General features: G+C 41.6%; 1 protein-coding gene across 1 annotated transcript; it reads left to right on the top strand.

Annotated features, from left to right (window-relative positions):
* The first annotated feature begins 8,134 nt into the window (after positions 1-8,134).
* On the top strand, positions 8,135-9,205 carry LOC110914048. Its single transcript, XM_022158863.1, has one exon. The coding sequence runs from the start codon at positions 8,135-8,137 to the stop codon at positions 9,203-9,205; it is 1,071 nt and encodes a 356-aa protein (XP_022014555.1).
* Positions 9,206-19,700: the final 10,495 nt, after the last annotated feature.

The following is a 19,700-nucleotide window of genomic DNA, read 5'->3' as shown; positions in this document are numbered from 1 at the left end:
ATTATGTCCCCCTGTGGCGATTTTAGTAGGATCCCTAGCCCTGTGCCTTTGATGTTTGAGGATCCGTCAGTGTGTAGGATCCAAGGATCCTTGGTCTCATCCAGCTGCTGGACCTCCAATTCTGCTCCCTTTTGTAGATCACTACTGAAATCAGCCACAAAGTCAGCTAGTGCTTGAGATTTAATGGCTGTTCTTGGTTCGTATCTTATATCATGGGCACTAAGCTTCACTGCCCACTTAGCCATTCTCCCTGACATATCCGGTTTCCTGAGGACATTCTTAATTGGAAAATTAGTTTTAACAATAATAGTATGAGTTTCAAAATAATGCCTTAACTTCGTGGATGCCATGATTAATGCAAGGATGAGTTTTTCGAGGTGTGAGTACCTGGATTCGGCATCAAGTAGACTTTTACTTACATAGTAGATAGGATATTGTGTACCTTCGTGATCCTTAACGAGGACAGCACTTACAGCGGTTGAGGATACCGCCAGATATAAGGATAACACATCTCCTTTTTCCGGTTTTGCTAATGCTGGTGCTGAGGACATATACTCTTTTAGGGCTTGTAAAGCATTTTCATGCTTCTCAGTCCATTCGAACTTCTTATTCTTCCTTAGGATATCGTAGAATTTTTTGCACTTTTCTGAGGATTTCGATATGAACCTGTTCAAAGCTGCTATCCTGCCTGTTAGTCTTTGAACATCCTTGGCATTGGCAGGAGACTTGATATTTATTAATGCTTTGATTTGTTCCGGGCTTGCTTCAATGCCCCTCTGGGTTACCATGTATCCTAAGAACTTTCCTGCCTTAACACCAAAATGGCATTTTGAAGGATTAAGTTTCATGTTGTAACTATCAAGGATATCGAATGCTTCTTCCATGTCCCTTAGGTGATCCTCTGCTTTCTTTGACTTGACCACCATATCATCTATGTACACCTCCATAGTTTTTCCAATTTGATCTTTGAACATCATATTTACCAGCCTTTGATAGGTTGCACCTGCATTTCTTAGTCCAAAAGGCATGGCAATATAACAATATAAACCGGTTGGGGTCATAAAGGCTGTATCCTCTTGGTCAGATGGTTCCATCTGGATTTGTTGGAATCCGGATGATGCATCCATAAAAGTTAACAGTTCATGCCCCGCTGTTGCATCCACCATGGAGTCAATGTGGGGTAATGGGAAAGGATCCTTGGGACATGCCTTATTCAAATCAGTGAAATCGACACATACCCTCCACTTTTCTTTTGGACAACAACCACATTGGCTAACCATTTAGGATACTTTACCTCTCTGATCATACCTGCTCGAAGTAGTCTCTCTACTTCTTCTTGGATAATGGCATTCCTTTCTGGTGCAAACTTCCTCCTTTTTTGATGGATTGGCTTGATAGACCTGTCAATGCCAAGTTTGTGAGTAATAATATCCTTAGATATACCTGTCATATCTTCATGTTTCCAAGCAAAGGTAGATTTTCTTCTTTTGAGGAAGGATATCATGTCTTCTTTCATTTTGCCAAGGATCCCTGATCCGATATAGATTTTTGATTCAGGATCACTAGGGTCCAAGAGGATTTCATCTACATCTTGTTCCCTTGCCTCCAAGACGTTCCTCGGAGGATACTGTAATTGCTATTGCTCCCTTGGCTTCGAGGTTGGCTTCATGGATGAGGTATAGCAATCCTTAGCTTCTTGCTGGTCACTGTCGATCTTGATTATCCCCCATGGGCTAGGGAGCTTCACACATTGATGGTAGGTAGATGGAACTGCTTTCATGTCATGTATCCAAGGCCTGCCAAGGATAACGTTGCAACAAGATAAACAGTCAATAACACAAAATTTTTGGTAATTATGTAATCCTTCCACGTAGATTGGGAGTTTGATGTCCCCCAGAGTTTTCTTCGTTTCTCCACTGAATCCTACAAGCACGGAGGATCTTGGTGTGATGTCTGATTCTGGGATTCCCATCTTCTTCAAGACATCAAGCTGGATTATGTTCACTGAGCTCCCTCCATCGATAAGGATCCTGCGGACAAAATGGTTAGAGATAAAGAGAGTGATAACTAAACTATCATGATGAGGATCCTGGATGTTGATGCGATCATCCTCATCAAATGTTATCATCTTTCCTTCTGAGACGCTTGAGGTTCTAATAGGCCTTTCTCCATTATCCATTTTTGATTCTTTTGCATGTCTTTTGGCCGCTGAGAAGGATGTTCCACAAATGTCTGATCCTCCGGATATGAAGTTAATCACTTGTGCATTTGCCGGAGGTGCTGGAGCCTTTTCAGGGATCCTTTCAGGATCCTGGGTCCTTTGCTTTTTTCTTCCCAACAATTCCTTTAGATGCCCCTTGCTTAGCAGGTATCCAATTTCTTTTCTTAAGGCTATGCAATCTTCAGTTAGATGGCCGAAATCCTCATGGTATGCACACCATTTGGACTTGTCTTTAGTCCCGGATGGTTTATCATTCTTCCTGGGCCACCTAGCCTTTTCACCTAGATTCTGCATTGCAAGGATTAGTTCGTGATTGTCAACGGAAAAACAATATTCTGAGATTGGAGGATATTCTTCATCATCCTCTTCTTGGTCGACAGCATGCACATTCTTGTTCTCGTTTCTATGGTAGGATTTGAACTTGTTGTTTTTGAAGGAGGATCCTTGCTTATCTTGTTTTGAGGATCCTACTTGTCTCTCCTGGATCCTCTTGTCATCCTCTAGCCGGATAAACCTGAGTGCTCGAGTTCTTACTTCATCTAAATTCCTGCAAGGTGTCATAACAAGATCATCATAGAATAATGAATCCTTAAGAAGTCCCGTTTTGAAGGCTTCAACAGCCGTAGCCATATCCAAGTTGGGAATATCCAAGGATTCTTTACTAAATTTAGTTATATAATCCCTTAATGATTCATTATTATTTTGAGTTATCCTGTACAAATCACTGGTTAATTTTTCAAATTTTCTACTACAAGAGAATTGGTTATTGAATAAATTAACTAAATTAGCAAATGAAGTAATAGAGTAAGGGGGAAGACTTAGCAGCCATTTAAGGGCTGATCCAGTAAGAGTAGATCCAAATCCTTTGCATAGGCATGCTTCCTTCAATTTTTCTGGGATAGGATTGATCTCCATCCTTTCCCTGTATTGTGCTATATGTTCCTCTGGATCCGTTGTGCCGTCATACAACTTCATGGTAGGGATATGGAACCTTTTGGGTACCTCTGCATCACAGATTGGTGGTGCAAAGCGAGATACCTTGTGGCTCCCATCTGCAATCTCTGGGATAGGCTTGACTACCCCTGGAACACTTGAGATCATGTCCTTTAGTTTCTGTAGTTCCCTGGCCATAACATGATTGGTACCTGTATCCTGCATGAATCCATGGTTAGTGGTAGGATAATTATTTAAAGTGTTACCTCCCATTGGGTTCAAGTTAGGGAATCCGTATTGCTGGGATTCTGGAATAACGGAGGGACCAGTGGAAGCAATGGTCTGCATTGGAATGAAGTCCCCTTGATGGACATCTAGATTCCCTGCTTGCAAACTTTTTAGGGATCCTGGCATCTGTAAGGATCCTGGTATCTGGGATGATCCTGGAACGAAGGAGGATCCTTGAACCTGGGATGATCCTGGAACAAAGGAGGATCCTTGGCCCTGGAACGATCCTGGAATAAAGTAGGATCCTTGAAACTGCTGTGCCCCCGGATAGGCTCCCGGATTCATGAAGGATCCCATATACTGAGGATAGGATCCTGCTGGCTGAAAATACGAGCCCGATGTCTGAGTCATTGCTGCTGACTTGAGATGTAATCCTCTCGTCTCCCCTGTGATCTGTACGTCTGGGATCCCTGATGGCTGAGAGGTGACCATTGGAGTCTCAAAACTCAAGGATTTTGGCATCAGTGGGGAATGATCCTCTGCCGCTTTCTTTTGTCTTTTGAGATCTCCAATCTCCCTGAGGATCCTGTCATTAGTTTCATCCTGCCGCTGCATACGATCCTTCATCTGCAAAATTAAAGCAAACACATCACTAGTACTGGGAATAGAAGAATTCATAGCAGAAGAAGATGGAGGTTTAGAGAAAGAAGGGGTTGGTCTCTTCTCAGCATTTCTCTGGGATCCTGCCGGTGGAGGAGGTAGAGTGGTTTGTGCTGAGGTGACTGCAGACATCGCCGTGGAAGTGTTCTTCAATGATGAAGCCATGTAACTCTTTGAATTGATTTTGAACAAAGGATTTTCTTTATGAATGAAGCACCAATTGCCCCACGGTGGGCGCCAAACTGTTTTGGTCAAAAATCACACAAGGATAATGTAACCAAACTTTATGTAAACGGGGTATGATGCTTGGTTAGCTATAAAAGTAAAGGATCACTTCTGTGATGAATATGCAAAGACACAATGATTTATACGAGGAAAAAGCCCTTGATCAATGTATGATCTCCGGCATAAAAAACCTCGGGTGATGGCAACTACCGATCACCAACTTCAATATAATAAAAATGTAGTTACAACTTCGGATGATAATGAGCTGAGTACAAGGATCACTGAGTGTCTAAGTGTTGAGAGTTGTGTCGTATGTTGTGTGTGTTCTTCCGAATGAGGAAGATGGGTATTTATACATGTGTAGGTAACTTATTTTAGGTAGATAGACCACTAATCAGCTCATTACCCCTTTAGAAATAAAGATAATCTAGCCTAAATTGCTGCCCTTAGATCAAGCCATGTTTCCATATCCGGCACAACGTTCATCTTCAATTCAGCTCTTGCCATATTTGTAAAAGCGCGTCCCTGGATCATGATATGTAGGGCATATCCTGCTAGATATTCCTGCAAAATAATATTGTAGTAATCGAAAATGACCGTTAGTACTAGGATCACCTCAATGTCCCGTGATCCTGATCCTGAGGTCCGGCTGAGGATCACTGCCTGCCAAAGAAATAAGGATCACTGGTTAGGATCACGTATAAGGATCATTCATAGTAAAAATCCAGCCCTAACAGATATAGTTGGTAAACTCCCTAAGGCACCTGGTGGAAAAGTGTTCATGCTTGCTATGACTGATTACTTCTCTAAGTGGATATAGGCTGAAGCTTTTGCCCAAGTCAGAGAAAAGGAAGTTATATCCTTCATTAAAAGAAATATTATAACTAGTTTGGTATTCCTTCTGAAATTATATGTGATAATGGTTCCCAATTTATTGGGGCCAGAACTACTAACTTTTGTGACAGTTGGGTGATTAAGATGATAACATCAACACCAGTCCACCCACAAGCTAATGGTCAGGCAGAATCATCCAATAAGATCATCATCAACAATTTGAAGAAGAAGCTTGGATCCAAAAAAGGGAAATGGGCAGAAGAACTACCTTACGTGCTTTGGGCTGAGAGGACAACTCCTAAGAATGCTACAGGCCAAACTCCATTCTCTTTGGTATTCGGGGCAGAATCGGCGATCCCCACAGAAATGGTGGTCCCAACTGCTAGAACAAGTATTTGTGATCCTGAAGAAAATGACGAGAACTTGGTTCAAGACCTGGATACTATTGAAGAAATGTAACACCCCGAAAATATTAATGTTATATTTTAAACTGAATATCAATAATAGGTTAAGATAAAAGACTAGGAAAAGATAACCTAGTTAATTGGTATCTTAACACAATAGGACAAGTATGATTAAAATGCCCTAGATATAGTTTATGTGAAATTAAGGGGACCAAACTTGTCAAAATCTGAAACTTAACTAATATTAGTGAACAATATACCAAACACACACACAAAATCAGTGTGTGCGTGAAGGGTGACGACCAGGAGAAAGGAAGAACACCCAAACCCTTATATCATCTAACTTGATCAATTGAAGGGCGAATTGGGCATGTAACCACTGCATGAATCAAAAATCTTGATCACCAACACTTGTCTAACACTAGGTAAGTTACAATTTCAGTTTTGGTGATATTTGATTTTTGGGTATAGTTTGATTAGTAGAGATATTTGAATGAATGAGTAAAGTTATGATTCTAGGACATGTGATTAGAGTGTAGGATCATAAACTAAACTGAAATCAGGAGAATTGATGGATAAATTTTGTGTTAAAAATTGTTTTGTGTCATGTATTGAAGTGGGTTTTCACCTAGAATGAAAAGCCCCAAAATTTGTGTATTAATTATGTGAATGGTGATGTTTTAAACAAGTTACAATCAGAAATTAAATGTAAAAAAAATGATATAGTAAACATTCTACTTGTTAATTAGGGGTTTTGTGGTTACAAAACTTCAATGACAAGAATAACATGACTAATTGTAAAGTATGCACACAAGATGCTTGATAAAATGCCTAAAAGAAGTTGATAGACACAAATTGTGGTGTTTGGCTAAGTTAACAAGCTTAAGTCATGAGCCAGAAGGTTCTAATGATAATTGGCTTGTGTATTTTAGGCAACACGAGTGAGGCGTCGGGAAGTCAAGCCAGTGCGGAAACTCGCTTAAAAGGGAAGCTTTGAGGTATGTGGCTAACGCTTCGACAATGTTGATAATTTAGTTTTCGTTGTTAATGTTTGCTAGTTATGAACAATATAGGGTTGTAATGGTTTGGTTGCTTGAATGAGGGACTTCATGATGGCAAATCAAACGGGTTATAAATGGTGGGTACAAACCGGGTAACGGGAGTACCTTATCCGTAGACCATAAACCCGGGTGTCGGGTAATGGGAAGAATAGTATTAAACACGCAAACCGGTAATGGGAGCATGGGTATTGAAACAAGGGACCCAAAATGGGTCATACTTGTTGTAAAGAAGTGTTCCGTATTGTGCTTTGATGTCGTAAAAGTGCAAAAATTGGAATAAACGGGTCAAAACAGCAAAACAGGAAAATATGCAGAAGCTACCGTAAGTTACGGTAGCTACCGTAACTTACGGTAGAGGATGATCTGTTACGGTGGTTCTTTACTGATTTACGGCAGGCCATAGTTGCCCAGTGGCCACCGTAACTTACGGTGTCCACCGTAAGTTACGGTGGAGCCCAGCCAATTTTGTTAAACTTTGTTTATTTTCATAGATTGAATCCGTTTTAAACATACTTTCGATTATACGTAATTTCTAAGGATTCTCACACTAAAATTTGTTAAATTTTCCAGCTTCAAGTATGTCAAGCGAGCAGATGATGATCAATTCAAGGCTCACGAACCGAACACATTCGAGAATTTGTTCCGCAACTTTTGTCTTAAGTTAATCATTAGTGAAACCTTGTAATAGAAGGAATACTTATGTATCCTATTATTGTTTTTGGAAGGTTGATAAACTAGTATGTACTAAGTTAGGATTAGTATTAATGTTTTGTTTTAAACTGATCATGAACATTCTTATCTAGTTGGTAAGAATTAGTATAATTAAAATTAGAGTATTACAAGTTGGTATTCAGAGCTAAGGTTAAGGAGAATTGTGTTCGGTTCAAGGCTTGATCAACATCCGGTAAGAATTTATTTAAAGCAAATTTAATTTAAAAAGATTAAAAAGGATAATAACTTATTGTGTATGGGAGGAGTATAGTAATATACTCGAACCCGGGAAGTACACTTAGTATAAACGGTAAGGCAAAGTTATATACTTGGCCGAATAACGAGTACGAAGTCTCATGTAAAGGCATGAGAGTGATGTAACAAAATTATTTATCGAATCATTTTAATATTTCAGTAAAAAGATGTCGGGAGGTGCTAGTGACAATGTCCTATCCCTCACTACCGACGAGTTGAAAGAGAAGATTGCCGAGGAAGTCGGAAGGGCCATTGAAGTTATCCTACCAAGATTTGTGGAAAGGATGCAAAACACCTTACTTTCGACTATGGAGGAAAAGATTGGTGAATTAAGAGAAGACCTTACCAATGATAGAGGCAAGGCTAAAGAAAAGAAAGGTTGTTCTTACAACAAGTTTATGGCGTGTAAACCCCCGATCTTCAATGGAGAGGTAGATCCAATTGCTTGTCAAAGGTGGATAAGCGATATTGAGGGTGTTTTCGAATGAACGCATTGTGATGAAAGTGATTTCGTGGCTTATGGAACTGGCCAACTTAGAGGCCAAGCCAAGGATTGGTGGGACAACCTCAGGAACGAAAGGGGTGTTGAAGCAATAAGGGCAATGACTTGGGAAGATTTCAAAACACCATTCCTCAAACATCATAGCCCCAAGGCAGTGATAAATAAGATAAAGGAGGAATTCATGCAATTGAGGCAAAAGGGTGAAACCGTTGATAAAATTACGGGGATGTTCATGGATAAGCTCAAGTTTTGTGATGACTTGGTCAAAACTGAAGAAGAGAAAATCTATTACTATCACACCATGCTTAGGGCTGAATATAGGGAGTTCATGACTCCCTCACATTATGAAAGCCTCACCGACATAATCAATGCGGCGCGGGAACGCGAGATTGAACTAAAAAGGCAAGTTGAAAGAGGTGAGAGAGGGGCCTTGGATGAAAACCCGAGTCCCGCAAAGAAGCCAAAGGTAGCTGAATCTTCGAAGAAAGGAAGTGCAAAAGGAGGTTCTCCGAGTTGCAAAACATGTGGACGCACTCATAAGGGTGAATGCTACTTCAAGAACAAACCTTGCGTGGCATGTGGGAAGATAGGGCATGGGGTTGCAAATTGCCCAAACAAAGTAACGGTGTGCTATAAATGTTACCAACCGGGTCATAAAAAGTCAGAATGTCCGGAATTGATGGGAAAGAAAGAGAGTGCCGACTCTAGGGATGAAACCCCAAAAGCTAAGGCAAGGTCGTTCCAAATCACTACTGCTGAAGCAAAAATGGAACCCGACGTGGTTACAGGTATATTTACTGTAAATTCGATCCTTGCACGTGTTTTATTTGATACGGGTGTGAATAAGTCTTTTGGTTCACATAGATTCATTCAAAACCCCTTGTTTACATTAACGAAATTACCTATGCCAATGGAAGTAGAAGTAGGTAATAACAAAAGTTTTTTTGTTTGTGATGTATGTCGGGAATGCAAATTGAATATCGATGGCGAGGAATACTCCATTGATTTAATACCCATGTCCATGGGTGAATTTCAAGTGGTCGTTGGAATGGATTGGCTATCCCGCTACCATGCTAAGGTGATATGCTTACGTAAGGAGATACACCTAACGTCTCCGAGCAGAAGGCGTGCCATCATCTATGGGGAGAAGGCTTGTAATCCCATGATATGATCGATGGTAGAAGCCCGCAAGTTTATACTACACGGGTGTAAGGCATATTTAACTTACGTACGTGACGTGGAAAAAGAAACGCCAAGGATTGAAGACGTACCTGTGGTGCGTGAATTCGAAGATGTCTTTCCCGAGGATCTTCCGGGAATGCCACCAGAGCACGAAATAGAGTTCGGGATTGAACTGACTCCGGGTGCTAAACCAGTTGCTAAGGCACCTTATAGATTGGCCCCGTCGGAACTGCAAGAATTAATGTCTCAGTTACAAGATTTACTTGAAAAGGGATTCATCCGGCCTAGCGTGTCTCCTTGGGGAGCCCCAGTGCTATTTGTAAAGAAGAAGGACGGGAGCATGCGGATGTGTATTGATTACCGGGAGTTAAACAAACTCACGGTAAAGAACCGATACCCACTCCCGAGAATCGACGACTTATTCGATCAATTACAAGGCGCTAGCTGGTTTTCAAAAATCGATTTGAGATCGGGTTACCACCAATTAAGGGTAAAGGAAAATGATGTACCAAAAACGGCATTCCGAACACGATACGGACATTTCGAATTTCTCGTGATGTCTTTCGGATTAACGAATGCGCCCGCGGCTTTCATGGACCTCATAAACCGGGTTTGCAAGCCGATGCTCGATAGATCGGTGATTGTCTTTATAGACGACATCCTCGTTTATTCAAGAAACGAGGCGGAGCAAGATAACCATTTACGAGAAGTATTGGAGGTATTAAGGCGGGAAAGATTATATGCTAAATTCTCAAAATGCGCCTTCTGGTTACGAGAGGTGCAATTCTTAGGGCACGTCATAAGTGCCAAGGGAATATTGGTGGATCCGTCGAAGGTGGAAGCGGTGTCAAAATGGAGCCCTCCAAAGAATCCATCCGAAATTAGAAGTTTCTTGGGGTTGGCAGGTTACTATCGGAGATTCATTCAGGATTTCTCCAAAATCGCAGTGCCATTGACCAAATTGACCCGCAAGAATGAGAAGTTCGTCTGGGGAAGCGATCAAGAAAAGGCATTTCAGACATTAAAAGAAAAGTTAACCTGTGCACCGGTGTTGACTTTATCGGATGGTACGGAGGATATGGTAGTGTATTCGGATGCATCACACCTAGGCCTTGGGTGCGTGCTAATGCAAAGGGGAAGGGTGATCTCATATGCCTCTAGGCAACTTAAGCCGCATGAAACAAAGTACCCGACTCATGATCTTGAATTGGCGGCCATGGTCTTTGCCTTGAAAATTTGGAGGCATTACTTGTATGGTGTGAAAAGTAATATTTTCACTGACCATAAGAGTTTGAAGTACTTCTTCGATCAGAAGGAGTTAAACATGAGGCAGAGACGTTGGTTAGAAGTGGTGAAAGACTACGACTGCGAGATCCACTACCACCCCGGAAGGGCTAATGTGGTGGCGGATGCCCTTAGCCGAAAGGACGAATGCGCTCCAATTCGAGTGCGGTCTATGCAGTTGGTTGTAACTTCAGGCTTGCTTGAGCGAATCCGAGAAGTCCAAACCGAAGCAGTAAGGGAAGAAAATTGCAAGAAAGAACGTATAAAAGGGATGGTAAAAGACCTTACGGAAGGAAGTAATGGGATGAAATACCGGAATGATAGGATTTGGGTCCCAAACACATGTGGGGTTAAGAGTCGCCTGCTTGACGAGGCTCATAAGTCTCGCTATTCGATCCATCCCGGAGCAACTAAGATGTACAGAGATTTGAAGCAAAACTATTGGTGGCCGGGAATGAAAAGGGATGTGGTTAAATATGTGGAGAAGTGTTTGACTTGTTTACAAGTCAAAGCGGAGCATCAGAAACCATACGGTAAGTTGCAACCATTAGACATTCCAGTTTGGAAGCGGGAACAAATTACAATGGACCTGCTAACCAAACTGCCCAGAACCAGTTGTGGTTTTGATGCCATTTGGGTAATTGTGGATAGACTAACCAAAAGTGCCCATTTCATCCCTATCCGGGAAACCTATACATCAGAAAAGATGTCGGAAGTGTACACTGTTAGGGCTGGATTTTTACAATACATGATCCTCACGTGTGATCCTAACCAGTGATCCTTGTTTCTTTGGCAGATAGTGATCCTTAGCAGAGTTCCAGGATCAGGATCACGGACCATCATAGGATCCTCATGCTAACAGTTGCTTTCGTTGAATTTAATGTTGTTTTGCAGGACATCTAGCAGGATCCGCTCTTAAGCATCACAATCAAAGGACGCGTCTTTACAACTATAGCATGTGCTTAATCGGAGATGGACGTTGTGAAGGATATGGAAACTTGGCATGATTTAAGGGCGATAATTTAGGCTAGACTTGCTTTTATTTCTAAAGGGGTAATGAGCTGATTATTAGTCTTTTTACCTAAAATAGGTCACCTACACTTGTATATATAACACTCTTCCCCACTCGGAAGAACACACAACACAATTCTCACACGCTTAGACACACATTACGATAGTGATCCTTGTACTCAGCTCATTATCATCCGAAGTTGTAACCATATTTTGATATATTGAAGTTGGTGATCGGTAGTTGCCATCACCCGAGGTTTTTTATGCCGGAGATCATACATTGATCAAGGGCTTTTTCCTCGTATAAATCATTGTGTCTTTGCATATTTCATACTGAAGTGATCCTTTACTCTTTCAATAAACCAAGCATCATACCCCATTTACAAAGAGTTTGGTTGCATTATCCTTGTGTGATTTTTGACCAAAACAGTTTGGCGCCCACCGTGGGGCAATTGGTGCTTCATTCATAAGAAAACCTTTTGTTCGAAATCATCTCAAAGAATTACATGGCCTCATCATTGAAAAACACGTCCACGGCGATGTCTGCAGTCAACTCGTCTCAGAACACTCTGCCTCCTCCACCGGCAGGATCCCAGAAGAATGCTGAGAAGAGACCAACTCCTACTAACTCTAAACCTCCATCCTCTTCTGCTATGAATTCTTATACTCCCAGTACTAGTGACGTATTTACTTTGATTTTGCAGATGAAGGATCGTATGCAGCGACAGGATGAAACTAATGAAAGGATCCTCAGGGAAATTGGAGATCTCAAAAGACAAAAGAAAACGGCAGAGGATCATTCCCCACTGATGCCCAAATCCTTGAGCTTTGATACTCCAATGATCACTTCTCAGCCATCGGGAATTCCAGACGTACAAATTATGGGAGAATCAAGAGGATTGCACCTCGGATCGACAGCAATGACTCAGGCATCAGGCTCACACTTTCAGCCGGCAGGATCCTATCCCCAGCATATGGGATCCTTCATGAATTCGGGAGCCTATCCGGGAGCACAGCAGTTTCAAGGATCCTACTTTGTTCCAGGATCATCCCAGGGTCAAGGATCCTCCTTTGTTCCAGGATCATCCCAGGTTCAAGGATCCTCCTTCGTTCCAGGATCATCCCAGATACCAGGATCCTTCCAGATACCAGGATCCTTCCAGATGCCAGGATCCCTAAAAAGTTTGCAAACAGGAAGTCTAGATGTCCATCAAGGGGACTTCATTCCAATGCAGACCATTGCTTCCACTGGTCCCTCCGTTATCCCAGAATCCCAGCAATATGGATTCACTAACTTGAACTCAATGGGAGGTAACACTTTAAATAATTATCTTACCACTAACCATGGATTCATGCAGGATACAGGTATCAATCATGCTATGGCCAGGGAGTTACAGAAGTTAAAAGACATGATCTCAAGTGTTCCAGGGGTAGTCAAGCCTATCCCAGAGATTGCAGATGGAAGCCATAAGGTATCTCGCTTTGCACCACCAATTTGTGATGCAGAGGTACCCAAAAGGTTCCATATCCCAACTATGAAGCTGTATGATGGTACAACGGATCCTGAGGAGCACATAGCACAATACAGGGAAAGGATGGAGATCAATCCAATCCCGGAAAAGCTAAAGGAAGCATGCCTATGTAAAGGATTTGGATCCACTCTTACTGGATCAGCTCTTAAATGGCTGCTAAGTCTTCCCCCTTACTCTATTACTTCATTTGCTAATTTAGTTAATTTATTCAATAACCAATTCTCTTGTAGTAGAAAATTTGAAAGATTAACTAGTGATTTATATAGGGTAACTCAAAGTCATAATGAATCATTAAGGGATTATATAACTAAATTCAGTAAAGAATCCTTGGACATTCCCAACTTGGATATGGCTACGGCTGTTGAAGCCTTCAAAATGGGACTGCTTAAGGATTCATTATTCTATGATGATCTTGTTATGACACCATGCAGGAATCTAGATGAAGTAAGAACTCGGGCACTCAGGTTCATCCGGCTAGAGGATGACAAAAGGATCTAGGAGAGACAAGTAGGATCCTCAAAACAAGAGAAACAAGGATCCTCCTTCAAGAACAATAAATTCAAATCCTACCATAGAAGTGACAACCAGAATGTGCATGCTGTTGACCAAGAAGAGGATGATGAAGATTATCCTCCAATCTCAAAATATTGTTTTTCCGTTGATAATCATGAACTAATCCTTGCAATGCAGAATCTAGGAGAAAAAGCTAGGTGGCCCAGGAAGAATGATAAACCATCCGGGACTAAAGACAAGTCAAATGGTGTGCATACCATGAGGATTTCGGGCATCTAACTGAAGAATGCATAGCTTTAAGAAAAGAGATTGGATATCTGTTAAGCAAGGGGCATCTAAAAGAATTGTTGGGAAGAAAAAAGCAAAGGACTCAGGATCCTGAAAGGATCCCTGAAAAGGCTCCAGCCCCTCCGGCGAATGCACAAGTGATCAACTTTATTTCCGGAGGATCAGACATCTGTGGTACATCCTTCTCGGCGGCCAAAAGGCATGCAAAGGAAGCAAAAATGGATAATGGAGAGAGACCTATTCGAACCTCAAGTGTCTCGGAAGGAAAGACGATAACGTTTGATGAGAATGATCGCATTAACATCCAGGATCCTCATCATGATAGTTTAGTTATTACTCTCTTTATCTCTAACCATTTTGTCCGCAGGATCCTTATCGACGGAGGAAGCTCAGTGAATATTATCCAGTTTGATGTTCTGAAGAAAATGAGTATCCCAGAATCAGACATCACACCAAGATCCTCCGTGCTTGTAGGATTCAGTGGAGAAACGAAGAAAACTCTGGGGGACATCAAACTCCCAATCTACGTGGAAGGATTACATAATTATCAAAAATTTTGCGTTATTGACTGTTTATCTTGTTGCAATGTTATCCTTGGCAGGCCCTGGATACATGATATGAAAGCAGTCCCATCCACCTATCATCAATGTGTGAAACTCCCTAGCCCATGGGGGATAATCAAGATCGACAGTGATCAGCAGGAGGCTAAGGATTGTTATACATCATCCATGAAGCCAACCTCGAAGCCAAGGGAGCAATAGCAATTACAGTATCCTCCGAGGAATGTCTTGGAGGCAAGGGAACAAGATGTGGACGAAATCCTCTTGGATCCTAGTGATCCTGAATCAAAAATCTATATCGGATCAGAGATCCTTGGCAAAATGAAAGAAGACATGATATCCTTCCTCAAAAGAAGAAAATCTACCTTTGCATGGAAGCACGAAGATATGACAGGTATATCTAAGGATATCATAACTCATAAACTTGGCATTGACAGGTCTATCAAACCAATCCATCAAAAAAGGAGGAAGTTTGCACCAGAAAGGAATGCCATTATCCAAGAAGAAGTAGAGAGACTACTTCGAGCAGGTATGATCAGAGAGGTAAATATCCAAAATGGTTAGCCAATGTGGTCGTTTTCCAAAAGAAAAACGGAAAGTGGAGGGTATGTGTCGATTTCACTGATCTAAATAAGGCATGTCCCAAGGATCCTTTCCCATTACCCCACATTGACTCCATGGTGGATGCAACAGCGGGGCATGAACTGTTGACCTTTATGGATGCATCATCTGGATTCCAACAAATTCAGATGGAACCATCTGACCAAGAGGATACAGCCTTTATGACCCCAACCGGTTTGTATTGTTATATTGCCATGCCTTTTGGATTAAGAAATGCAGGTGCAACATATCAAAGGCTGGTGAATATGATGTTCAAAGATCAAATTGGACAAACTATGGAAGTATACATAGACGATATGGTAGTCAAATCAAAGAAAGCTGAGGATCACCTAAGGGATTTGGAAGAAGCATTTGATATCCTTGATAATTATAACATGAAGCTTAATCCTTCAAAATGCCACTTTGGTGTTAAAGCAGGTAAATTCCTAGGATATATGGTAACTCAGAGGGGGATTGAAGCAAGTCCGGAGCAAATTAAAGCACTGGTGAATATCAAATCCCCTGCCAATGCTAAGGATGTGCAAAGGCTAACAGGCAGGATAGCAGCTCTGAACAGGTTCATATCAAAATCCTCAGAAAAATGTAAAGAATTTTACGATATCCTAAGGAAGAACAAGAAGTTTAAATGGACTGAGAAACATGAGAATGTTTTACAAGCCCTTAAAGAATATATGTCCTCAGCACCAGCATTATCAAAACCCGAAAAAGGAGATGTGTTATCCTTATACCTGGCGGTATCCTCAACCGCTGTAAGTGCTGTCCTTGTTAAGGATCACGAAGGTACACAATATCCTATCTACTATGTAAGTAAGAGTTTACTTGATGCCGAATCCAGGTACTCACACCTCGAAAAACTTATTCTTGCATTAATCATGGCATCAACTAAGTTAAGGCATTATTTTGAAACCCATACTATTGTTGTTAGAACTAATTTTCCAATCAAGAATGTCCTCAGGAAACCAGAGATGTCCGGAAGAATGGCTAAATGGGCAGTAAAGCTTAGCGCCCATGATATAAGATACGAGCCTAGAACAGCCATCAAATCCCAAGCACTAGCTGACTTTGTGGCTGATTTCAGTAGTGATCTACAAAAGGAAGCAGAATTGGAAGTCCAGCAGCTGGATGAGACCAAGGATCCTTGGATACTACACAATGATAGATCCTCAAATGTCAAGGGCACAGGGCTCGGGATACTACTAAAATCACCACAGGGGGACATAATACCCCACTCCATAGCCTGTGAGTTCCAAGCAACTAACAATGAGGCTGAATATGAAGCCTTAATTGCTGGCTTGCAAATTGCTAAGGATATGGGGGTGAAGTATCTTAAAGTATATGTAGACTCATTATTGATCACCAATCACTTTAATGGATCCTATGCTGTTAAAGGTGAAAGACTAACCAAATATTTAGAGATAGTCAAAGAATTGGCACTCTCTTTTGTCTCTTTCAGCTTAACACAGGTACCAAGGGAGGATAACACGGAAGTTGATGCATTGGCCAACCTAGGATCATCCTTAAAGATTCCAGAAGATATAAGTATCCCTATCATCCATATCCTGGCTCCTGCCATTGAAAATCAGGTGGCCATGGAAATAGAAGAGGACACTGCAGTGATCCCTAGTAAAGAAGCTCAATCTTATTCAGGATCATGGATCTCACCAATTATGAGATACTTGCAATACGGGGAGATTCCGATGGGAGAAAATCCTAGAGCTTTCAGGATTAAGGTATCTCAATTCACAATCTTAAATAATGTATTATATAAACGATCTCTTGCAGGACCCTGTTTAAGATGTATCGAGGATCCTGAAATTGTAGAAGTGTTAAGAGACTTCCATGAAGGAGATTGTGGAAACCACACTGGGGGCAGAGCATTATTCTCAAGGATCCTTAGAACAGGATACTACTGGCCGACTATGAAAAGGGATGCTGTAGAATATGCTAAGAAGAGTGATCCTTGTCAAAGACACAGCAATATCCTCCATCAGCCAGCCGAATTGCTACACCCTATACCATCCTCTTGGCCATTCATGAGATGGGGGATGGATATAGTTGGCAAGCTCCCTAAAGCACCTGGTGGAAAAGTGTTTATGCTTGCCATGACTGACTACTTCTCTAAGTGGATAGAAGCTGAAGCCTTTGCTCAAGTCAGAGAAAAAGAAGTTATATCCTTTATCAAAAGAAACATTATAACTAGATTTGGCATTCCCTCTGAAATTGTATGTGATAATGGTTCCCAATTCATTGGAAGCAGAACCACTAACTTTTGTGACAGTTGGGGAATTAAGATGATAACATCAACACCAGTTCATTCACAAGCCAATGGCCAAGCAGAATCATCCAACAAGATCATCATCAACAATCTGAAGAAGAAGCTAGGATCCAAGAAGGGAAAATGGGCAGAGGAGTTACCTTATGTGCTATGGGCTGATAGGACAACTCCCAAGAATGCCACTGGTCAAACACCTTTTTCTTTAGTATTTGGGGCAGAAGCAGTGATCCCAACAGAGATGGTGATCCCAACTGCTAGAACAAGTGCTCGTGATCCTGAAGACAATGCTACAATCCTGGCTCAGGATTTGGATACTATTGAGGAAATCAGGGATCTGGCTAGGATAAGGATGGCAAGCTACCAACAAAGAATGGCTGGTGCTTACAACAAAAATGTTAGGATAAGGAAGTTTCAAGTCGGAGATATGGTGTTGAGAAAAGCATTCCAAAACACTATTAATCCTGCTGACGGGAAGTTAGCACCAAAGTGGGAAGGCCCTTACTTGATTGAAGCTGAAGCAGGAAAGGGGGCATACAGATTGCTAACCATGGAAGGAAACTTGTTACCAAGAGCCTGGAATGCTGTTCACTTAAAGAGATACTTTATGTGAACATGATCCTTCAAGCATGTGATCCTTACATTGAAGTATCCTCGAAGGATCCCGGTGATGTCAGTGATCCTTACTCTGGTAATGTCCTTATCTTAAAACTATTACATTTCCTTACTTTTTACCTAAGGATAAGGATCATGTATCCTTCATCCTCTTCTCACGAACCATTTGAGTTATGATAGTTCAGGTATCTTCAGCATATCGTTAAAGATCTTCAAAAGCACCACAGATCCTTGGGTTCAACCCCAGTTATCCTTGGGATTATCCCCAGTTTCCGCCAGCAGCGCACGATGATCCTGATATAGTTCACGTCTTTGGGACCAGTACCCACTTCCGGGGCTGACAACCTCATCGTACTGGCTATACCTAGGATCCTACGTATAATGGTAGACGTACCATACATCCGTTCATAAGGTTTCTAACGTTTTCACGTTAGCTAAGGTTTTGACATTTTCATGTCACTAAGTTTGGATAGTCGCCAGTAAGGGCCATACTCCAGTTTACATACGATCCTTTGGGCTTGTCCCCAGTTATCCTTTGGGCTTGTCCCCAGTTATCCTTTGGGCTTGTCCCCAGTTATCCTTTGGGCTTGTCCCCAGTGATCCTTTGGGATCATCCCCAGTTATCCTTTGGGCATGTCCCCAGCTACTAATTTATCTTTTACATTGGCTTAGTCCCAAGTTATGTTCCATTTTTCAGGTTCTCGAAGTTAAATAAGGATCCTTAATCCTTATTATCCGTTAAAATTTCACTTATGGTTATATTGATTAAAGGTTAGGATCCTAACTTGGATCCTCAGGTATGATTCTTGACTATTTTGATTATACTAAACAACCCTTACACTTTGACAACTAAACCTATGATCCTTGAAATTGATTGCTTCAAAAATTTTCAGTGTCAGGATATTTGATCTAGGATCATATCCTAAATTTATTAAACATGCTTTGCTCAACTCTTGTTACTCTAACTAATATGTTTCTAAAACAAACTGGAAAATAAGAAGATAAATAAAGGATAACAACACGAGATAAGCCAGAAAGATTAAAGTTATATTATTAACAAAAGGATCTTAAACCCTTTCAAAAAGTTGTCAAAATTGCCAACCCACATTTCTACCAGCAAAACGTGGCCCGTCCACATGGGTTGGCAAAGGGTGTCCATTGTCTATGCGGACTTAGCAGGTGCAGGAAATTAAAGGCGGCAGGATCACAAAGGCTTCATCCCCCAAACAGAGGATCCCTCCACCATTTGCGATCCTACCTATTGTTCAAAGGATCCAGGATCCTTAAACCTAAAAACTATTGTTCAAAGTTACAAACCATAATTGTTTCAAACATCAACAACCACAAACAAACCACTACCAAACTTAAAAAATTGGGCTCCGGCCTACTCTCGAAATATCCATCATCGCCCAATCCAGCAGCTCACACCTTTGCTGCTCCATCACCACCAGCTTCTCCACCCTGATCCTTGTCAGCATCACCGCCCTCCAGCATTGGGATCTCCTCAGCTTCGTCCTCATCCTCCAGCTCTGCCAATCTCGCCTTCCAACCCTCCACGTCCCATGAGCTTTTGTCAAAGGCAGGATCCTGAGCCTCCGCAGCCATCTGTAGTTGTATCTTGTACATAGCAATTGCGGCAGAGACCTTGGCGTCCTGGGTGATCTCCTGCTTCTCGCCATCCATGTTGATCAGCATTTGAGCAGCCTCATCCTTAGTAGCCCGGAGTTCCTTCTCAAGATCGGCTATCTTGAGATCCTTTAACACGCCCATTTGTTGGAGGTCGGCGAT

The sequence above is a fragment of the Helianthus annuus genome, chromosome 15 (genome assembly GCF_002127325.2).
Source record: "Helianthus annuus cultivar XRQ/B chromosome 15, HanXRQr2.0-SUNRISE, whole genome shotgun sequence".
Classification (NCBI taxonomy): domain Eukaryota; kingdom Viridiplantae; phylum Streptophyta; class Magnoliopsida; order Asterales; family Asteraceae; genus Helianthus; species Helianthus annuus.
Note: the sequence above shows the minus strand (reverse complement) of the source record. Positions and strands in the feature narration are given on the sequence as shown.

Bases quoted from the DNA above. Each gene is read 5' to 3' on its own strand.
- LOC110914048 (XM_022158863.1), top strand. From the start codon at position 8,135: ATGACTTGGGAAGATTTCAAAACACCATTCCTCAAACATCATAGCCCC.